We start from the raw sequence: 19229 nt of genomic DNA, 5'->3' as shown, positions 1-19229 counted from the left end.
AAGACAGGTTTCTGAGAATAATGTGATGTTTGTTCTGAATGGCAAAGCCTTCAGGCATGTCTCTTTATGTCTAACAGAAATTTAAACAACGTAACATATTAACAGCGCCTCATGCAGCTTCTCTATAGTGTTTTAGTTTGTCCTCCCCTGTTAGCTCTAAGGTAATAAAACATCCTAAATGTTGGAAAAGTACTCATACCTCCCAAACCAGTTTTTACAATTTTGTTCATTCACAAACTTAAACTCTTATTAGTCTGAGATTTTAAGCAAAAGATCAACAGATACATACAATATATCTTATATGATGTCTGCTACATGTACGTGTAGTTTTGCACGTGAAGGAAAACAACAGATGGTTTTTAAGGTGGTTTTTTGTACAAAACAAACTGAAATGGGTTGTTTTTTTCCACTTTAGTCTGGCACTGAAATACAAAGCAGTAAAGGGGTCACCTGATTTGTAAGCAAAGACCTCATGTGTGATTTAATCTTGGTGTTAGATCAAGAAGGTGTTAGAGGTTCGTTATGAATATCAATAAACAAACAGCATCATGAAGACCAAAGAGCACAGCAGGCAGATTAAGGGATTCGGTTATGAAACAATATTCCAAACTTAGAATAAATGAAGCAGCACCACTGAATCCATCGTCTGGAGGTGGAATAAATCTGATCCTGAGAAGTTGCATAAAAAAACCCCACTCCTATTGAAAGAAGGGCAAAAGAAATCATGTTTGCAGGTGGACATAAACCTGTTAGGTGATGTAATAAACATGTGGGGAAAAAGAGCTTTGGTGTAAGACCAAAATCTGAATTTCTGACAAACATGCAATATGTTGCTGAAAACTAACCCATCAGCCTGAAATGCTATGGCCTGAACTTATAGATCTCTAAATCCAGTCTGAGGTCCTCAAAACACTTCACACTGCATTCAGTCATTCACTCATTCATCATACACTGATGGCAGTAAGCTGCAATCTATCCACAGGTTCCCCGGTTGAGACAGACAGAAAGGTTTGCCGCCATGCGCCGGAGCCACCAAGGCAAAGGGGGGAAGTGTCTGTCCTAAAGACACGATGGTGACTGAGACGAATGGAGCAAAGATCCAAACCAGCAACCTATTACAGAATGAATCCCTATTGTCTTCTCTTTAGCAAGGAACCCTGAAGCTGGACAGTGGTTCTTTTAGAAGCTGCAAAACAAAATCTGAATTTCTGATTTAGATTTTGATTCAGAAATCTGATTCTGATTTCTGATTGTTGTGGTTGGCCAGAGCTACAAGGAAATTGTAGATCAAAGTATATTCACAAGAAAGGTCAGACCAAAATCTAACTGGGCTCTGAATCATCTTTGTTTGGTCATTATTAAGTGCAAATGTTTGAAGTGGACAGAAATAGAAATAAACCAGCAACGCCGTCTAGTTAAACTAGGAATGAAAACCAGGTAATTGTGGGAGAAAGCACAAGAGAAATAAGAAAAACATGCAACACGGCAACCTCAAAAGAATCAAAAATAAATATAACATAGCAAAATCTTATTTCAAAATATCACAGCAAACCTGATTAAATCCAAATAAACACAGCAAATGTAAAATTAGAACATGCAAATAACTCACAAAAAATCCCACACATATCAGTTTGTATATATGTTGAGATGAAAACCGAAGTGGCTTGAACGAACTGTTATGCAAATAAAGGAATAAAGAGGAATAAAGGGCCTTTTGTTAAGATCTTGCAAACAGTAAGAAAGTTAGGAGGAGCTTTTTATGCTACGTTTCATATTTTGCTCAGGGTTGTTTAAACAAAGTAAATATCTTATCTATAAATTAGAAATTACAGTAGTCATAAACAAATCTGCACCTCCTGGCACCCTGGCTGCACTGTAATAAAAAATCTCCGCCTCCTAAACGCACCATAAAAACCACACATTAAGTATTTGCATGGCCATATCCACAGAGGAGAATATTATTTTGCAGTTGATTCAAAGTGGTCAGACCAGTTGAGCTCCTGTAGAAAGGCAGGTGCTCCTGAGCAACACTCCCCAGCCAGCAAACCGCCTCATAGTTCGGCTCACAGGTATGTGCTGCTTTCTCAAGAATGAGGGCGATAAACTTGTTTGTCTGGAGAGAGAAAGAGGAGGAAACAGGCTACCTGCTGATCACAAGCCACCTATGAGGCGCCGATTACTAGAACACAGAAAAAAACTGACAAATTAACCCATTTTTTCTTTTACTTGTGGACTTTAACCCATGTGACTCTGTAAGGATAAAGACAGACAAACAGGAAGTTTCAGGATAAGGTGACGCTTAATCAGAAACAGGATCATGAAAAGAGAGCAGAGGGAGAAAGAGAGGTGAGAGAGAAAAGAGGTGGGGCATGCTCTGAGTCAGATCAGCGACGTGCTCCGTGGGGCACATTTCTCATGAGTCAGTAACTCGCTGGTGTCTTGTTGGAGCTGTGAGGAGTTTGACGGGCTGTGGAAATATAAATCTTGGTGTCACTTGTCCTGGATTTCTAAACAAAGTAAGTAGGAGATTGTATGTAAACAAGATAACTTTCCTGATTGGATTTCCAGTGTTAAACTGACTTTGACTCGTTACTCGTTTCTTTTCTTGCTTTTCCCCAATCACAGATTATTTGCTGGAATTTTCTGTATGAGTTTTAAGTGGATAAATGAACTTATATGGGGTAACTTGTAAACTTCATAAGTGACAAACTCTTAGTCGTAGAACACACAGGTTTTCTGTTCAACATTTTGCTGTGTGTGTTCAAGTAAAAGAAACAAAGTAGCCTAATATGTGTCTCTTCTTTATTCTTTATCAGGCTGTAAACAGAGTTGGAACCCAGGACACGGCCTCCGTCTGTTTGTCTCGGTTCACTGCTTCCATATCAGCTTCTGCCAGGATTACAGCAAGTTAATTTATTACCCCACAAAAAAAAGAAAACATCACAAGGAGAGCAATAATGCACCTGCCAGACTAGGCTGCTGGAAAACAGTCTACACAGAAAAATGCTGTAGGGCTCCTATATGGAGCTTTGATGCAAAATGTTTCTCTTCAAATCTTCCCTCTGGTGCATCGTCTTCAGCCTGTTCTCGCCAGCCTGCGGCTTGGAGTTCATAGAATACGACAGGGATGTGGTTATTTGCCCACAGGTATTGTGTGAAGTAGCGCTTGGATGCGCTCAAGATGACACTTTTTAATTTCCTTTTGCCGTCAGCATAGCCGCCTTTGACTTTTAATTTCCCTTGTCAGAGATAAACTGTTTCATAAAAAGAAAAAGTAACCAAGAACTGATAGCGAGACATGACCATCTGCTAGCATGATGCAGTACAGGAGTGTTATGAGCAGATCAAACAATATTTGCTGTCTGTTTAGTTTTATTGACTAAACAGACACCTCTTCCTCTCAATTGTCTCTTTTCAAGGCATTTTCCGACTGCACCATCAGAAACAGTCTTTATGAACCAAAGGACAACCATGTTCGGTTTGAAGCATCCTTCAAGCTCTGCTGTAAGGCCAAAAGAGACTGTGCACTTTGTCTTGTGCTAGAGACAGAGGTCAGCAACATCCCTATGGCTAGAGACGTGGAGAACGACAACCACTCTGGCAACGATGAGGAAGATGACAATGAGGACACGACGCTTGAGAGATGTAAGGTTTTATTTAACCCCTTTGCTACTCCTTATTCTGATCTGCAAACACGTTGAATTTCTCCTTGAATAACACTAATATACTATTCTCTATTCTTGGATTGAAATAACAGATCAACATAAAATACAGGTAGAAATATAGCCAAGTTAACTAATCAACACACAATACAACAATGTTAAAAATGGATAAACAGGTAAATTAAAAACATAAAACTAATTTAAAACCGAGATGGTCTCGGTCTGGGACTGTGGTGGTTTGAGAATGAGGTTACTACGAAATGATTAACAGGCCTGGATGGCATTTTGAGGACGTAAGATAATCATTAAATCAGGTGTGTGGAACAGAGACAAATTTGAACATGAAGGACATCATGGAGGACCACTGGCACATCTCGTAAAAGTTAATTAGTAATATCTTCCACTTTCATTGTAAGAGATCTGCAACGCCAGGACAAAGCAGTCGCCAAATCGCTGTAACAAAAAGGTAATCGTCCTTTCCAGTGAGGCAATTTTCAGCTAATTGCCAAAGACAACACCATGACTATTTTGTCTGGAACCAAGTGACATGCAAAACTTTTGCTGATTGCCAACTGGATTTCTCAAATCCAGTTGCATGATCAATCCCATGCAGAATGACTGAGTTACAGCGTGTCAGCAAATGAATAAGATAACTCTACTTTTGTTCTTAATATTCATTTTCCGCGTATAAAACAAACAAACAAAAGAAAAGCAAAAAGCAGAAGTTGTCTTCTGAGATATCGGTTGTTTCACTGCTGGCTCAGACCTTGCATTGCCTCACCTTCGCTGTGGTTTTTCTGTTGTAACAGCTTCTGTGACGGCATGTTACCAAGATCCAGCCAGCGCCTTGCCCAGATGCAAGAAGGTGGAGTTTACAGTTAATTACACCACTCTTGCTCACCAGAACAAGAGCAAGGTACTGTAAATTTCCATGCAGTTTGAACGGCTGGAGAGTTTAAACTTAAGCTCCTCATTCACAGATTTCTTTTGTGCATGTGTGATCTCGACAGATAGCCATGGTGATCACAGACAAGTTTCATTTCGGAAGCCTAATAACCGTTTATCCCAAAATGCGACTTGATGCACCTTCAGAAGAGAATGGTACAGTGTTAAACACTTAATACTTTTTTGTTTTTTTACATTTACATCAAAATGTAAACTGTAATAAACAGTTGGTATGTGGCAATACTTGTGAGGGCATTGTTTCACCAGCAAGTTTCAATTGCATAACAAGAAACCGGATGATTTCCTTTGAGCAACAGGTCAAAACATGTTCAGCTATAAGATGCATGTTTGTCTTTGTCCACAGTGTGTTCCCAGGAATTCCTCCAGAAACATATACCCATGTGTCCAGGTAAACAAGACAGAAAAATCAAACATTAACTGAAATTGAGTTTTTATTTTTGGTACGACATACACAGCTCTGGAGAAAACTGCACTGAACTCCACTGAAAACTTTCTGGTTATTCCACCAAATATTGATTTCTGAACTTTTCCTGAGCTAAAACATCAGTATTGTTGTTTCTAAATGAATATTTTGGTTTTCTTTGCATTATTTAAGGTCTGAACGCACTGCATCTCTTTTGTTACTTTGACCATTTCTCATTTTCTGTAAATAAATACTAATCTTTTGCTTGTAATTTCAGAGACATGTTGTCAGTAGTTCATAGAATAAAATAACAATGTTCATTTTACTCAAACATATATATATATATAAAGAGTGAATTTAGAGAAACTGATCATTTTAAGAGGCCTCTTAGCATGTTTTAAAAACATGACAATATTTTATTTTCAATGTTTCAGTGCCAAAGTTCCGCATCAAACCAGTTTTCAAGGAAAATGATGTTGAGCTGAAGATTGTGGGCAACAAGTCCCGTCCCTCGCTCTGCATCAAATACGAGGAGAACGGACGCTGCCTGGTTAGTGTTACCCTTATGAATTGGCTCAGTTACAGGATGGGACTGGGACTATATGTGAAACGTCTCAAGAAAAAATTGTCAAAGTAATGTTTAGGAAATATGAATAATAATATACTCAAAAAATAAAAATAGTCAGATTTGTTCATTCATAATTCATTCAGGCTTGTTGAACAAAAAGCAGAAAAACAAAGCTGAAGTATAATACATTTTAGACATTTTAACCAAAGCAATTAGAAAAGAAATTATTGCTTTGTTTATTATTCGGCTTTTAGTTTGGTACTGAGTGTCAGTTCTGATAAACATGTTGTTTTTGAAGACTAAACTTTTCAACCTTTTCACATTTTGTAAAAAAAATTTGATGTTAGACCAAAACAAAGGTCTAACCTGTTTCTTCTTCCAGTTATGCCTGGAGGAAGAAACAGGCATAACTTTTATTTTTTATTTATTTTTTTACAAATAACCTCTGAAAAGACTCTAGAGCATTTGTCTACTACTAGGCTGTGATCTAGACTTGAAAGCTCAGGTACTGTCAAACTGGATGGACAGCTTCTGCGTTGATTTGTTTTTAAGACCCCCAAATGCTGTGTAAATAATGTGAATAGTAGCAGAAATGAATCAGCAAATTTGATGTTTGGTGAAGCCCAGACTACATCACCAGCTTTCATTAACACTGTGATGTTGTCTTTTTTTCTGTTCCTGAATAGAGTCTGGCCCAGACCACCATCCCCATTCATTCTGTGGCACCTTGCATGTGCATACAGGTTCTCTTATTATTTTTGCCTAAAACATGAGATATCAATAGTTACTCTTGTTTTTACTAATGTAATGACATGCTTTGGTGTATTTGTGATCTATAGGTATGGGATAAAGATGATGAGGGAACCATGCGTTCTCAATTATGCCCCTTTAACAAAAAAGGTAACATTTTCTCTTTGAAATGTTTCACATCCTCATTAAGCAGGAGGGTAAATCATCTTTAACAATGTCTTTTTTTGTCGTTTAAAGGATTACCAGCTCATTTACAAGACTTCATGTGGAAAAACGTCTCGTTGAATGTGCGCCTGAGCAAAACGGGTGATAGAACAGTCCTTTTATGGAACCTTACTGCCCCCTGCAGGCTGGATGGTGAACTGTCGCTTTGTCGCAAACCGAGCAGCAGCGAAAGTCTTGCTGGTGTGAAAAACTGGAAACAAAACAGTTTGGGACTTTGGGTAAGAACAGCATAAGTACATGAACAGTGTTGTATTTATTTGCCTTTTTTTGAAAAGCAAAATATATTATAACCAATTTTTTTGGCCTTGCACATTTCTTAATTGAATTCATTAAGTACGTTTAATGCTTATATTTGTATAAAATTGTAACAATAACATTGCAAACATCATGAGCGCCATTAGTTGCATACCTCCTGGAAATTCAAATCTGAAATAACTAGTGATTTTGTAAACAAAGCTCTGGAACATTGTCAAAGTGCAAAAGTATCACTAATAATTTACCTCTGTTTGTTCAGGAAAAACGAGGAGCATTTGAAAACGTTGATGAAAGCATTTCCCAGTGTGTGATGGTAAATATTTACACAAGCCCTCCAGTCAAATATCTGCAGAGAGCAAACGTGCTCAGTTAACGCTGTTTAATAACTCGACCATTTTTAATTATTTGTGAAGGTGAAAATAAAGGGAACACATCAGGAATTGGGTCCATTTTGCACGTCTGACAGTAAGTTTGAAAGGTTTAGCTGATTGCAGGATGGTGTTTTTTTTATTTTACAATTCAGCCACGACTTTTTTAATTTGAAAATGTTCTAGAAAAGTTATTTTTGAACTTGTTTTTATCGCAGCTAGCAGATGGCGCTGGACTCTCCTGATTGTCGGTGTTATGGTGGTTGGTTGTCTGACAGCATTAATGGTTCATTTCCTGCGTGATTATGTGAAAAGTAAGTTTTAGTTTTTTTATGTTTTATTTAAACCCTCCAGGTTTTCTCTTTATAAGCTTGAATTATCTAAACAAATTCACTTCTTGAGGTCATTCATTTTTTTTAAATCCACATGCTTAGAAATCATTTTGTAGAAATACTCACAAAAAAGAGAGTGCACAGTCTAACTTACCCACAGTATAACTGATAGTTTTATGATGAATCACTGAGTGTTTGTGTTGGAATTTGCCCCCAGCATATCTGTCAGAAGCTCCTTCCATTTGCCCCACAAACCACGCCTTTTTTATTAGACTTTAAAACGTCTTTGCGTCATACTTTCGAAGCATCAAATGAAAGAAACATAGATATTCAACAAGCAGATCTGCTAAATCTTCAGGTATATTTATCTTATTTACTCTGACTTTTGCAGAATGGGTGTGGAGCTGGCGGCACGGTGGATTCGTAAAGAGTAAGTGCTTTTTTGGGGGGGTTTTCTACGTAAAATCGTTTCATTGTAATTATGCAGGACATCTCTGAATTTAGTTTTCTTTTTCACTCTCAAGTTGGCAGGAAGGGCCATGTGGTTCTGCTGAGCCCCCCAGATTTGGATGACGCCGTTTCAGAGTCAGTTTGTCTGCTGGGTTCCCAGCTCTGCAGCCAGGGCTTCAGTGTGTCTGTGGACCAGTGGTGCAGGAAGGATCAATGCACAATGGGACCTCTGCCATGGCTCTACTCACAACTCCAGAAGCTGGACAGCATGGGTGGTCGAGTTGTGCTGGTTCTCACCCAGAAAGCCTTAGAAAAAACCGAGGAGTGGACCGTCTTGAACAACGACGGGGAAGGACGGGATCAGCGGCAGATGAAGTCACCTTATTCCGATCTGTTTACGGCCTCATTGTTCATCATTCAGGCCCACAAGAAGCTGGGCAGGGCGGCCGAGCGCTTTGTTCTGGTGAAAATCGACTCCCACCAAACACAGAGTCACAGCAGCGACAGGAGACTTCCAGAGCTGCTTCAAGGCCTTCCTCTGTTTCTGCTTCCCGCTCAGAGCCAGTCGCTCACAACCGAACTGACCGTAGAAGAGGCAGATACGACACGGACAGGCTGGAGGAGGAATATCTGAAGCAAGTGGAGGTTATCGAAACCATTTTTGTTAAAAAAAAGACTTTTAAGAAACTGCGGATGAATTTACAAAAACGGTGTCACATAAAAAAAATACTGCTGCAGAATCGACATGAAGGATATGCTTATCTGGACTGAACAAGACAGAGAAGAAGTTGGCTGGAAACACTGAGTCTTTGGTTCATAAAGAAGTAGCCCTGAATTTTAAAAGTGAGGTTCTGGTACAAGGTTTTAGGCAGATATCTTAGAGTTGCATCAGACAACTATTTTGGCTTCTTTATTTAGGTTAGTTTGCTCCATAGACCAAATCGAAAGGCTTGATTGACAGAGACCAGATTCATAGCAGATTTTGGCCGTCTTAAAAGAATTAAAATCTTTAAACCACCAGATCAATTTAGGCGGCTTCTTCTTTTATAAATTTTTTAAATTGTCCTCATGTTGTACTGGCCTGTTATTTATAGAAAAGGTGATAGTTATCTAACCAGGAAGTAAAGGTTGGAGTCAGTGCACCTCAGATGATGTTCCTGTGTGAAATTAGTGCGGAGAAAAAAGCTAAACACGTTTTTTCAGTCAGAGTAGTTTCTTAATTGTGTAAAATGTGAAATGTGTAAACATTTAAGTATTTAAACAACTCAAGTACTTTTGCTTTTTACTCTACTTTTATAGATGACAGCTACTCTGACTGAAAATGCTTTCATGCTCCATTTTTTGAACTTTTCACACAGGACGAACATTTTGGGCTCACTGTGTCCTACCTTCACTTTCTGTGTAATTAAAAACTGGCTTTTGTGTAAATAACCCACCAATGCAAACAGGATGATGGTCTAAGCCTAATAAAATAGTGTTCCCTCAAAATGTTATGGCACTTAGAGATTAAATTTGTTTCAAGATGGTGTGCTGGCCTCTCTTTAAGAGGCTAGCTTCATCCTCCAGGACCAACTATTTTGGATTTATACTAAATTTTTCTACAAGTATAAAAAACTGCTTACAGCCTTTTCACAGAACCTCATTTCAATTACACAACCAGTGCTATAATAATGTGATAATGTAATAGTCTTTCTTTATGGAAAGACTGTGTTTTGGTCGTTTCTCAGTCCTTTGCTGAAAATATGAAATATGTTCCTGAAGCAGGTGACGTGCAGCGTCATGAATAAACCTGAAGGGCAATAAGCACATAAATATGTAGACAGGTAGATTGTATTTTATGGCTTCTATTTTTATTGTAAATAAATTGTAAATAGGGATTTTTTTTAAACTCATCTATGAATAATAACTTCAAAGCTATAAGACAATTTAATTGTACATTTTTCAGATGAATAACATCAAATTATTGTTATATAATAGAAACAGCCTTTATTGTCTTGCATAGGGGAAGTTGAAGTGTTTACACAAAAAGTTCTTGAAGTGTTTAAAACAATATATAAATAATAATAATAATAATAATAATAATAATAATAATAATAATAATAATAATAATAATAATAATAATAATAATGAAATGCTGTACAAGAAAGCTGCACGTCTTTTAGCTTAAACAAATAAAAACTACTGGTCATGGCGCAGTATCTGGGCCAGTCACACTTAGCTAAAAATAAACTTACGACCTAGAAGCGCTTACCAGTAGCAGAGGATCTTATTGGTTCAGAACGGTGTCAGTTTACCAAAGCAGGGGTGCGTTTGTGAAGAGTTTTTATGACGATCCAGGGGGGCGGTGTTAGGCGATGTAAGCGATAACAGCGAGCTCCGCTCCCTCCGGTGGTTTGGATGTGATTTGCAGTCAAATAGACAGTGTAGCGTGTCTAAAGCGTCTGGTTTGGATACTTGACTTGTGTAAGGAGGTAAAAAGACGCTCTGTTGTGCTTAAAGTGTTTTCTAAAACTCACTTTCTATCGACGGTGTGTGTTGTTTAACTATCAGTTTTGCAGAAAGTTAATATTTGTCTTCATTTTGAGATTTTAATTGCAGGCACTGGTTTTTTATTTATATATTTCATGCAATTTCTGAAAAGCCAAAGGCAATTGTGTTATATCGCGCAACTCTATTGTTTACAAGTACTGTGTTATAAATACTATTGCTGTATTGAAGATCTATTTCTTAAATAAAACAGGGGAGCCAGGAATGTCTTGAAGTATTTTAATATTTCCGTGTTGGTGCTGATGGAAGTTTTGTATTTTAAAATCTACAATCAAAAAGACAGTTCAACTTCTGGCCAGGCATTACAGTCTTATTCAATAAACTGAAATATTATTGCAAATTGAACTTTTTTTCAAAAACTCAAAATTAGTAATTTAAACAAGTAATGTAGCTTAATGACAGACTCATTCTCAAGCCTTTATTTTTGTTTATGTTGACTTTTCTGATTAAAGCCAATAGAAACATAACACTTAGGATTTGAATAATTACATCAGACTAATAAAATAAAGAATGAAGGTTATTTTAAGAACTACTTTTAATCTGACAAACAGTGTGTCAAATAGAAAGGGCTGAAAATGGGTGACAGTTGTATTTACAGTAATGATTATTTGCTTATGCACATCTCTGGGTAAAAGCGGGACACCAAGCATAAACACATTTTTGTGTCTATGTCGCTCAGTTTCAACAAATTTTTCTACCTTCATTGACTGTCAAGCTGATCTTTCTTGCTGATATGTGTTATATATATATTATCACCCTAAATAGTCTATAAACATACAAGCCCATTATGAGCATGCGCTCGGTGGCTGGGTGGTAAGTCTGAGGCTTTTACACTGGAATTGCCTAGAAATGTACTTTTACATGACTGCATGTACAACTTTGAAATGGAAAAATAACTACAGATGGGGAAAAAAATGCAGGAAAATGTTATACAAAAATCGTCACGTGATCCTATGTGAACCTTGACATTTTGACAGCCGTTTTCTTACTTTTGACATAGTTTCTGCTCTGCTGTCCACTTGATGGAGACGTGATCAGTCCAGGATGTGTCAGGGCCTTCCTCCCAGTAACAGATGTTACACTGACAGTTTCATCTCTTGCTCAGATGGAGGAGAAGTGGCTACAGAGAACGCTGCTGCCGGCTGTGTGGCTGTGCAGCGTTCTGGCTGCTCATCGGGTCAACAGCTGCCCGCATGCTTGTAGCAAATGTTTAGGGCAAGAAAATGACCTTTGCAAAGAGTGCAAGACTGGATGGGCTCTCTATAACTTCACATGTGTAGGTAATACATACCAAGCTTTTTGTATAAATATGAGCACCACCTCTTTTACAGTATCTGTCAACACCTCCGGTGGTTGAGCGTCTTTGTGTTCTGGTCGGTTTCAGACATCGATGAGTGTGGCACTGAGCTGGATTCCTGCTCTCCGAACAGTTACTGCTTCAATATAGAAGGCTCCTTTGAGTGCAGAGGTCAGGTATTATTATGGTTTATTTTATTTACTGAAAGGGTGCAAGTATCCATTCAGTAAATTAGAATATTACTGAAAAGCCAATTTATTTTAGAAACTTTATGTTTTTAGTGAAACATATTATATAAATTACAAACATGATGTGTGAAAGCCTTTGTTTTTGTTAATTATGATTTTCTACTTACAGCTAATGTAAACATGATATTTAATATTAGTTTACATCAGAACAATACAAATTATTTTTAAAAATAAATGTTTTTGATATCTGCTAAAGATTACTTTCAAAGGTCATTTTATTCTGACAAGAGAGATTAAATTACTTTAATTTACTGAAATGAACATACTGCGGGTTGGGAAAAATCAAAATATCTTTATTGATTCTGATGAAATATAAAGCTGATATTTATCCATTTAGGACTGTTTAGTTTTTCTTTTTCTTTTGTTGTAATTTTCAGACAGCAAATGTTTTTTTTTTCAGTTCAGATTAGGTTCAGTATTTAGATCAGTCATGATAAAATTATCCTAGAGGTATATGCTACACAAATATTTTGGTTTTGAGAAAAAGAGTAGTCAACGCATATTTTTTTACTGCTTCTAAAATCTTTACCTCAAAACTCATCCTATTGATTTATGTTTTAGAACGTTGTCACTCATTTACTGTGTTTGTAACCTCTGAGGATGCAGTGGGGTGAAAAGTGTGTGTATTTCCAGGCTGTGATGTGGCCTGTGTTGGCTGTATGGGTGGCGGATCAGCTCGCTGCAGAAAATGTGCTCCTGGCTACAGACTGATGGGCTCAAAGTGTTTAGGTTAGTGCGAATGACCGAAGAAACTGCCTCTGATAAATATGCAAAAATACTCTGGAATCATACCTTCAAATCAAGTAGATTTATTCTTTGACAAAAAAAACCCAAAAACAAACATGTTAATGAAAAGTCCCAGAGTATCATATGATTATCATGCTTACACGGCAGCTCTGACTGGTTACACTCCAGGTGTGTTTTTGATGAGGGAATCACTTTGTAACATGACATAAAGCTAAAAAAAAATTTTTTATTTTACTGCCCCTTTAATTAATAAAGTAGCATTTCACAAACTCCACAGTGTATTATTTTACTGAGTATTTTTCTGAGCTTGAAATGTATTTACCTCCCCTTCCAGCATCCTCACTTTGAGTTGTAGCAAGATTAATACAAAACCTTGCAAATAAATGAGCAAAATTGTTTTTGTTTGCTCAGATGTAGACGAATGTGGTGACAGAGTACTTGCCTGTCCTGGCCTGGATGAGATCTGTGTCAACACAGAAGGCTCTTTCCGCTGTCAGTGTGCCAAAGGCTTCATCAGGAAGGACAGTGTTTGTTTGAGGAAGCAACTGCCCAGTGAGACTAATGTTGATTTTTTTTTTTTTTTACGCTCAAACACTTGGGTTGAAAAATGAAAATGAAGCTTACAACTCTCTTTCTCTCCAGCAGATGCTCAAGAGAAAGGCCTCTTTGAGGATCTCCAGGATGATGAAGTGGAGGTGCTGCAGCAGATGTTTTTCGGGGTGCTGCTTTGCGCTTTGGCCACGCTGGCAGCCAAAGGAGATCTGGTCTACACATCGATATTCATGGGAGCAGCAGCAGCCATGGCAGGTTACTGGCTCTCAGACAGGGGTGACCGTGTCTTAAACAACATCCTGAGAGGGCGCTAACGCCCCCAAATCGTTACGAAAAGGACACATTCAGCCTCAGATATGAAAACAAATCCAGTTGGTTGAAAACAACTGCTATATTTTCTAAAAAACTTTCAATGTTTTGATGAGCCTCATTAATCAGATTAAAAACACCTTTTGTAAACAAGCTTTAAGGAAACGGTTTTAAATTATTTCTGGATTGATAATAATTTCATTGGTCTAATGTATGTACTTAATCTATTTGTTGTGTTTCAGTTAGAGAATGTTTTCAGTCGCATTGTTTATTTGAGATCCACCCCTACATTATTGTACACAACTATTCACATTAAACATCATCCTGCAGGCAGCCATTCAGCTTCATGGTGTGTACATTTTTCAGAGACACATTTGATCTTTCACATCGATGAGATATTTTATGCATGTTTAAATGCCCTGTGTGGTGCGGAGTGCTTGTCATTCACCAATTCACCCAGTACAATGACTCTTATATGCCAGTGGTTTGAAGACATAGAACATGGCTAACGCTCTAGTGATGTAAATGCACTATTCTGTTATTGCTGTATTTATAGAAATGTGTAATGCACACTAGGAGGACCCGAAATCAGCCACGAGACAGGAGTGAGCAGAAAACCACAGATCTTTATAGGAGACAGCCAAGGGCGGCACACTGGATAACTAGCTGAAGCACTAGCTGGAAGATAGTGCGTGGGGGCGGAGGGAGAAGCGCAGATGCAGGGCTGCGTACTCACAACCGGGGATCAGAGGAATAGAGTCCAGATCCAGTTCTTGGTCAGCCGGGCCGAGGTCATACACGAGGTGGAAGATAGCAGAGTCCGAGGGAGTGGGCGTGAGCGGCGTCAGAGAACAGGCTAGGGTCGAGATCCGGGTAGGCAAAAACAGCAGTCCAACAAGGGAAGGCAAAAGGGGAAAATCCAAAGGGCAAGAGCGAGGCAGTAATACACAGGGCGTGGATGAAGAGCTAGAAACTACTTGCTGAAAGCGTTCGATAATCTGGCAGTGTGCGGGTAGCGGAGGGAGGCTTAAGAAGGGGAGCAATCAGGGAGCGGCACAGCTGCAGGGAATCAGGGAGATGAGGGACACGACATGGATGGAGTCAAAACAAAAACAACAGGCACATGTCACCATTACAGTACCCCCTCCTCAAGGTCCGGCTCCTGAAGGACCACCAGGCTGGTCGGGGTGATCACGATGGAAACTTCGGATGAGAGCCTTGTCCACAATGTGGCGGGACGGAACCCACGACCGCTCCTCAGGTCCATAACCCTCCCAATCCACCAGGTAATGGACTCCACGGCCCCATCGTCTGGACTTGAGAAGACGCCTCACCGTGTAGACAGGCCCCCCAGCGAAGATTCGGGCGGGAGGAGGGGGTCCGGAGGAGGGCACAAATCGGGATGCGGAGACAGGCTTGATGCGTGAGACATGGAAGGTGGGATGGACCCTCAGGGAAGCAGGCAGCCGGAGACGGACGGCCACCGGGTTAATCACCTTGGAGATGGGAAATGGTCCGACGAAACGTGGAGCCAGCTTCCTGTTCACCATCCGAAGCAGAAGGTCCCTGGTTGACAGCCATACCTTTTGCCCAACCAGATAAGCGGGGGCCGGGATCCTGTGTCGGTTGGCAGATCTAGAATATATGGCAGAAGTAGTTAAGAGTGCCCTGCGGGCCCTTTTCCATACCTTAAGGCACCTCCTGGCTGAGGCATGGGCAGAGGGAACCATGGCAGCCCGTTCCTGCAAGGAGAAAACTGGTGGTTGGAAACCATAAACGGTATGGAAGGGAGATAACCCCGTGGCACTGGAGGGAAGAGAATTGATAGCATGCTCCACCCACGGCAGATTCTGTACCCAATTGGTAGGGTCTTGTTCGCAGAGCATGCGAAGTTTGATCTCCACCTCTTGGTTGAGACGTTCAGTCTGGCCATCAGACTGTGGATGGAAACCAGAGGAGAGACTCACCTGGATTCCCAACTGTCCACAAAACTCCTTCCAAAAACGTGAGACAAATTGAGGACCACGGTCAGAGACGATGTCTACAGGAAGCCCATGAAGGCGGAACACCTCCCTGGCAAGGACTTCACTCAACTCCTTGGAGGAGGGCAACTTCACTAGGGGAACCAGGTGAGTCATCTTGGAGAATCGATCGACTATGGTTAGTATGGTGGTGTACCTGTTGGAGGTGGGTAAGCCAGTGATGAAGTCCATTGAAATATGAGACCAAGGCCGGTGGGGAATAGGTAGAGGGTGAAGAAGCCCCGAAGGGGGTCGGCGAGATGGCTTAGCCTGGGAGCAGACCCGGCAGGCAGAGACAAACTCCTTGACATCCTTGGCCATGTTCCTCCACCAAAAGAGTGTCTGGATCACCTTCAGGGTTCTGGCTACACCAGGGTGACAAAACAATTTAGATACATGGCAAAGCTTGAGTACCTCAGCTACAAGATGGTCAGGGACGAATAGACGGCGGGGAGGACAGCCTGGGGGAACCCGTTGTTGTCGGTTGGCCTCCCGGACCCGGTTCTCAACCTCAAGGTGGGTTACTGCCAGTCGAACAGACTTAGGAAGAATAAAATCTCCAGAAGTCAAAGGTTTACTCAGGGGTTCATGAATCCTGGACAACGCATCCGGCTTCACATTCTTGGAGCCAGGTCTGTAGGACAAGGAGAACGCAAAGCGGGAGAAGAAAAGGGCCCACCTGGCTTGCCTGGTGTTGAGTCTCTTGGCAGTCTTGAGGTACTGGAGGTTTTATGGTCAGTCCACACTAGGAAGGGTTCCTTGGCTCCCTCTAGCCAGTGTCTCCATTCCTCCAATGCCAGTTTAACGGCCAGTAACTCCCGGTCCCCTACGTCGTAGTTGCGCTCAGCAGAGGAGAGGACTCTGGAAAAGAAGGCGCAAGGATGAATCTTACCATCCTCATACCTCTGGCTAAGGATCGCGCCGACCCCAGACTCAGAGGCGTCGACCTCCACAATGAACTGACGACTCAGGTCCGGAGAATGGAGAACAGGTGCGGAGGAGAATAGGTGTTTGAGTCTTTGGAAAGCCTCCTCCGCTCTAGGATTCCACTGAAAACGAGACTTGGGAGAGGTTAGGGCATGAAGTGGAGAAGCAATAGTACTGTAGTTGCGAATGAAACGGCGATAGAAATTAGCAAAACCTAGAAACCTTCTGAGCTGCTTACGGTCTTGTGGTGTTGGCCAATTCAGAACAGCGGAAACCTTGCGGTCCTCCATGGATAGCTTGTTGGGGGAGACCAGAAACCTAAGAAGGTAGTCTGGGAAACATGAAATTCACACTTCTCAGGTTTGACAAATAATTTATTTTGCAGTAGACGAAGGAGCACAGAACGAACATGGGTGATATGTGAGGGAAGATCCTTAGAGAAAACCAGGATGTCATCCAAGTAGACAAAAACATAGAGACCAATCATGTCTCTAAGGACATCATTCACAAGGGCCTGAAAGACTGCGGGTGCATTAGTCAAACCAAAAGGCATCACCAAGTATTCGTAGTGCCCAGTAGGGGTGTTGAAGGCAGTCTTCCATTCATCCCCCTCCCGAATACGCACCAGATGGTACGCATTTCTCAGATCCAACCTTGTGAAGATGTTAGCACCTTGGATGCGTTCGAATGCAGTGTTAGTGAGTGGGAGGGGATAACGATTCTTGATCGTAATGTCATTAAGCCCTCTATAGTCAATACAGGGACGGAGTGAACCATCCTTTTTACCTACAAAGAAAAACCCCGCGCCAGCAGGAGATGAAGAAGGACGAATGATTCCTGCCTGGAGGGCCTCCCCAATGTAGTCCCGCATGGCTTGGTCTTCAGGGACAGATAGTGGGTACAGACGTCCCTTGGGGGGTGAGGTGCCAGGAAGCAGGTTGATGGCGCAGTCGTAGGGGCGATGAGGTGGCAGAGAAGTAGCATGATGTTTACTGAAGACCTCTTTAAGGTCGTGGTAGTCCTTGGGGATCCCTGAAAGTACAGGGTCCAGAGCCGGGGGACCCTGGAGTACAGGCCCAGGATGATTGGCAGCTTGAAGACAGGAGGAAAGACAACGAGGGCTCCAGCCAAGGACCAAACCCTGCTCCCAGTCTATGTGCGGGTTGTGCAGTCTCAACCAGGTGGCACCAAGAATTACAGGGATCTTAGGAGAGTTGATGATAAGAAAGGAGATGGATTCCTGATGATTCCCTCCCACGATCAGTCGGACTGGCTCTGTCTCCAACTTGACCTGGTGTAAAACATGACCATCAATTGCCTGGACCACAGACTTGCGAGTACTTTGTTTTAAATTCAACTGGAGAGAGCGAGCTAGCTCAGCATCCATAAATTCAGTGTCGGCTCCAGAATCAACAAAAGCTGCTAAGGAGAGGGAGTGACCCTGCATAGAAATTTCAGCTTTAATGGTGATTAATGGAGATGCGGCTGTAGTGCACTGACTTAGTAGAGCACTACCGACCGAAGGAACTAACCTCTTCGAGGGACACTGACGGAGTTGATGATCCTGACTGCCACAGTAGAAACACAGGCCCTTTTTGAGCCTACGATCCCTCTCCTCCGGTGTCAGCCTGGAGCGACCAATCTGCATAGGTTCGGGTTGGTCCTGGGGGGGAGAGGAAGAAGGTTTGGGAAAAGGAGACCTCGTTACGAGCCTCGAGGGGGCCCCCGGTGGAGGATAAGGTCGGTCAGAGGCCCTTTCAAGCCTTCTTTCATGCATCCGCTGGTCAATCCGGGATGCCATGGATTCCAGATCAGCCAGATCCTTAGGGGGGTCACGGGTGGAGAGTTCATCCTTTATGCCTTCACTCAAACCCTGGTAAAAGGCGTCACACAAGGCTTCATCATTCCAATCACTGTCAGCAGAAAGGGTGTGGAAGTCGATGATGTACTCATTAATGCGTCTTTTGCCCTGTTTAATTCTCCAGAGCCCTCTAGCTGCCTCTCTCTCCGGGAGGCAGGGATCAAAAACACGTATTAGTTCCTTGGAGAAATCATCAAAACTGTAGCAGAGGAACGTGTCCCTCTGCCACTCAGCTGTACCCCAAATCTTAGCCTTTCCAGATAATAGAGAAATCATGTAGGCGACTTTAGCTCGCTCAGAAGGGAAGGAGCTGGGCTGAAGCTCAAACTGAATCTCACACTGCGTAACAAAAGGGCGACATAGGCTGGGCTCCCCACTAAAGACCTCAGGAGGGGACAGACGGGGCTCCTGTGGAGGAGTTAAACGCTGCAGCTGTCGTGCGGGAGCCGGAGCACTGGGAGGCGCTGTGGGGCTAGACAACTTAGAGAGCATAGTCATCATTTCCTGCATATTAGCTTCTAGCTTGGTAATGGCTTTCTCTACAGTACCGCGCCACTCCTGCGCGGGCGTCGGGTCCATGGTGGCCAGATTATACTGTAATGCACACTAGGAGGACCCGAAATCAGCCACGAGACAGGAGTGAGCAGAAAACCACAGATCTTTATAGGAGACAGCCAAGGGCGGCACACTGGATAACTAGCTGAAGCACTAGCTGGAAGATAGTGCGTGGGGGCGGAGGGA

At 41.6% G+C, this 19229-nt stretch overlaps 2 protein-coding genes across 2 annotated transcripts; both read left to right on the top strand.

Moving 5' to 3' along the window:
- The first annotated feature begins 2123 nt into the window (after positions 1 to 2123).
- Positions 2124 to 10731, top strand: LOC103465110 (uncharacterized). Its single transcript, XM_008409683.3, has 15 exons — positions 2124 to 2516; positions 2817 to 3147; positions 3420 to 3645; positions 4472 to 4578; positions 4673 to 4763; positions 4972 to 5016; positions 5466 to 5581; positions 6286 to 6342; positions 6439 to 6499; positions 6587 to 6792; positions 7089 to 7142; positions 7243 to 7294; positions 7416 to 7511; positions 7921 to 7959; positions 8054 to 10731. The coding sequence occupies exons 2-15, from the start codon at positions 3040 to 3042 to the stop codon at positions 8611 to 8613; spliced, it is 1818 nt and encodes a 605-aa protein (XP_008407905.1). The 5' UTR covers positions 2124 to 2516; positions 2817 to 3039; the 3' UTR covers positions 8614 to 10731.
- Positions 10344 to 14016, top strand: creld1a (CRELD disulfide isomerase 1a). The gene is made up of 6 exons (XM_008409684.3): positions 10344 to 10450; positions 11632 to 11806; positions 11911 to 11994; positions 12705 to 12800; positions 13230 to 13370; positions 13464 to 14016. The coding sequence occupies exons 2-6, from the start codon at positions 11632 to 11634 to the stop codon at positions 13682 to 13684; spliced, it is 717 nt and encodes a 238-aa protein (XP_008407906.1). The 5' UTR covers positions 10344 to 10450; the 3' UTR covers positions 13685 to 14016.
- The last annotated feature ends 5213 nt before the right edge of the window (positions 14017 to 19229 follow it).

Source organism: Poecilia reticulata, chromosome 5 (genome assembly GCF_904066995.2).
Source record: "Poecilia reticulata chromosome 5, P_reticulata-male-v2, whole genome shotgun sequence".
Classification (NCBI taxonomy): Eukaryota; Metazoa; Chordata; class Actinopteri; order Cyprinodontiformes; family Poeciliidae; genus Poecilia; species Poecilia reticulata.
This window is presented reverse-complemented; position numbering and strand designations above follow the sequence as displayed.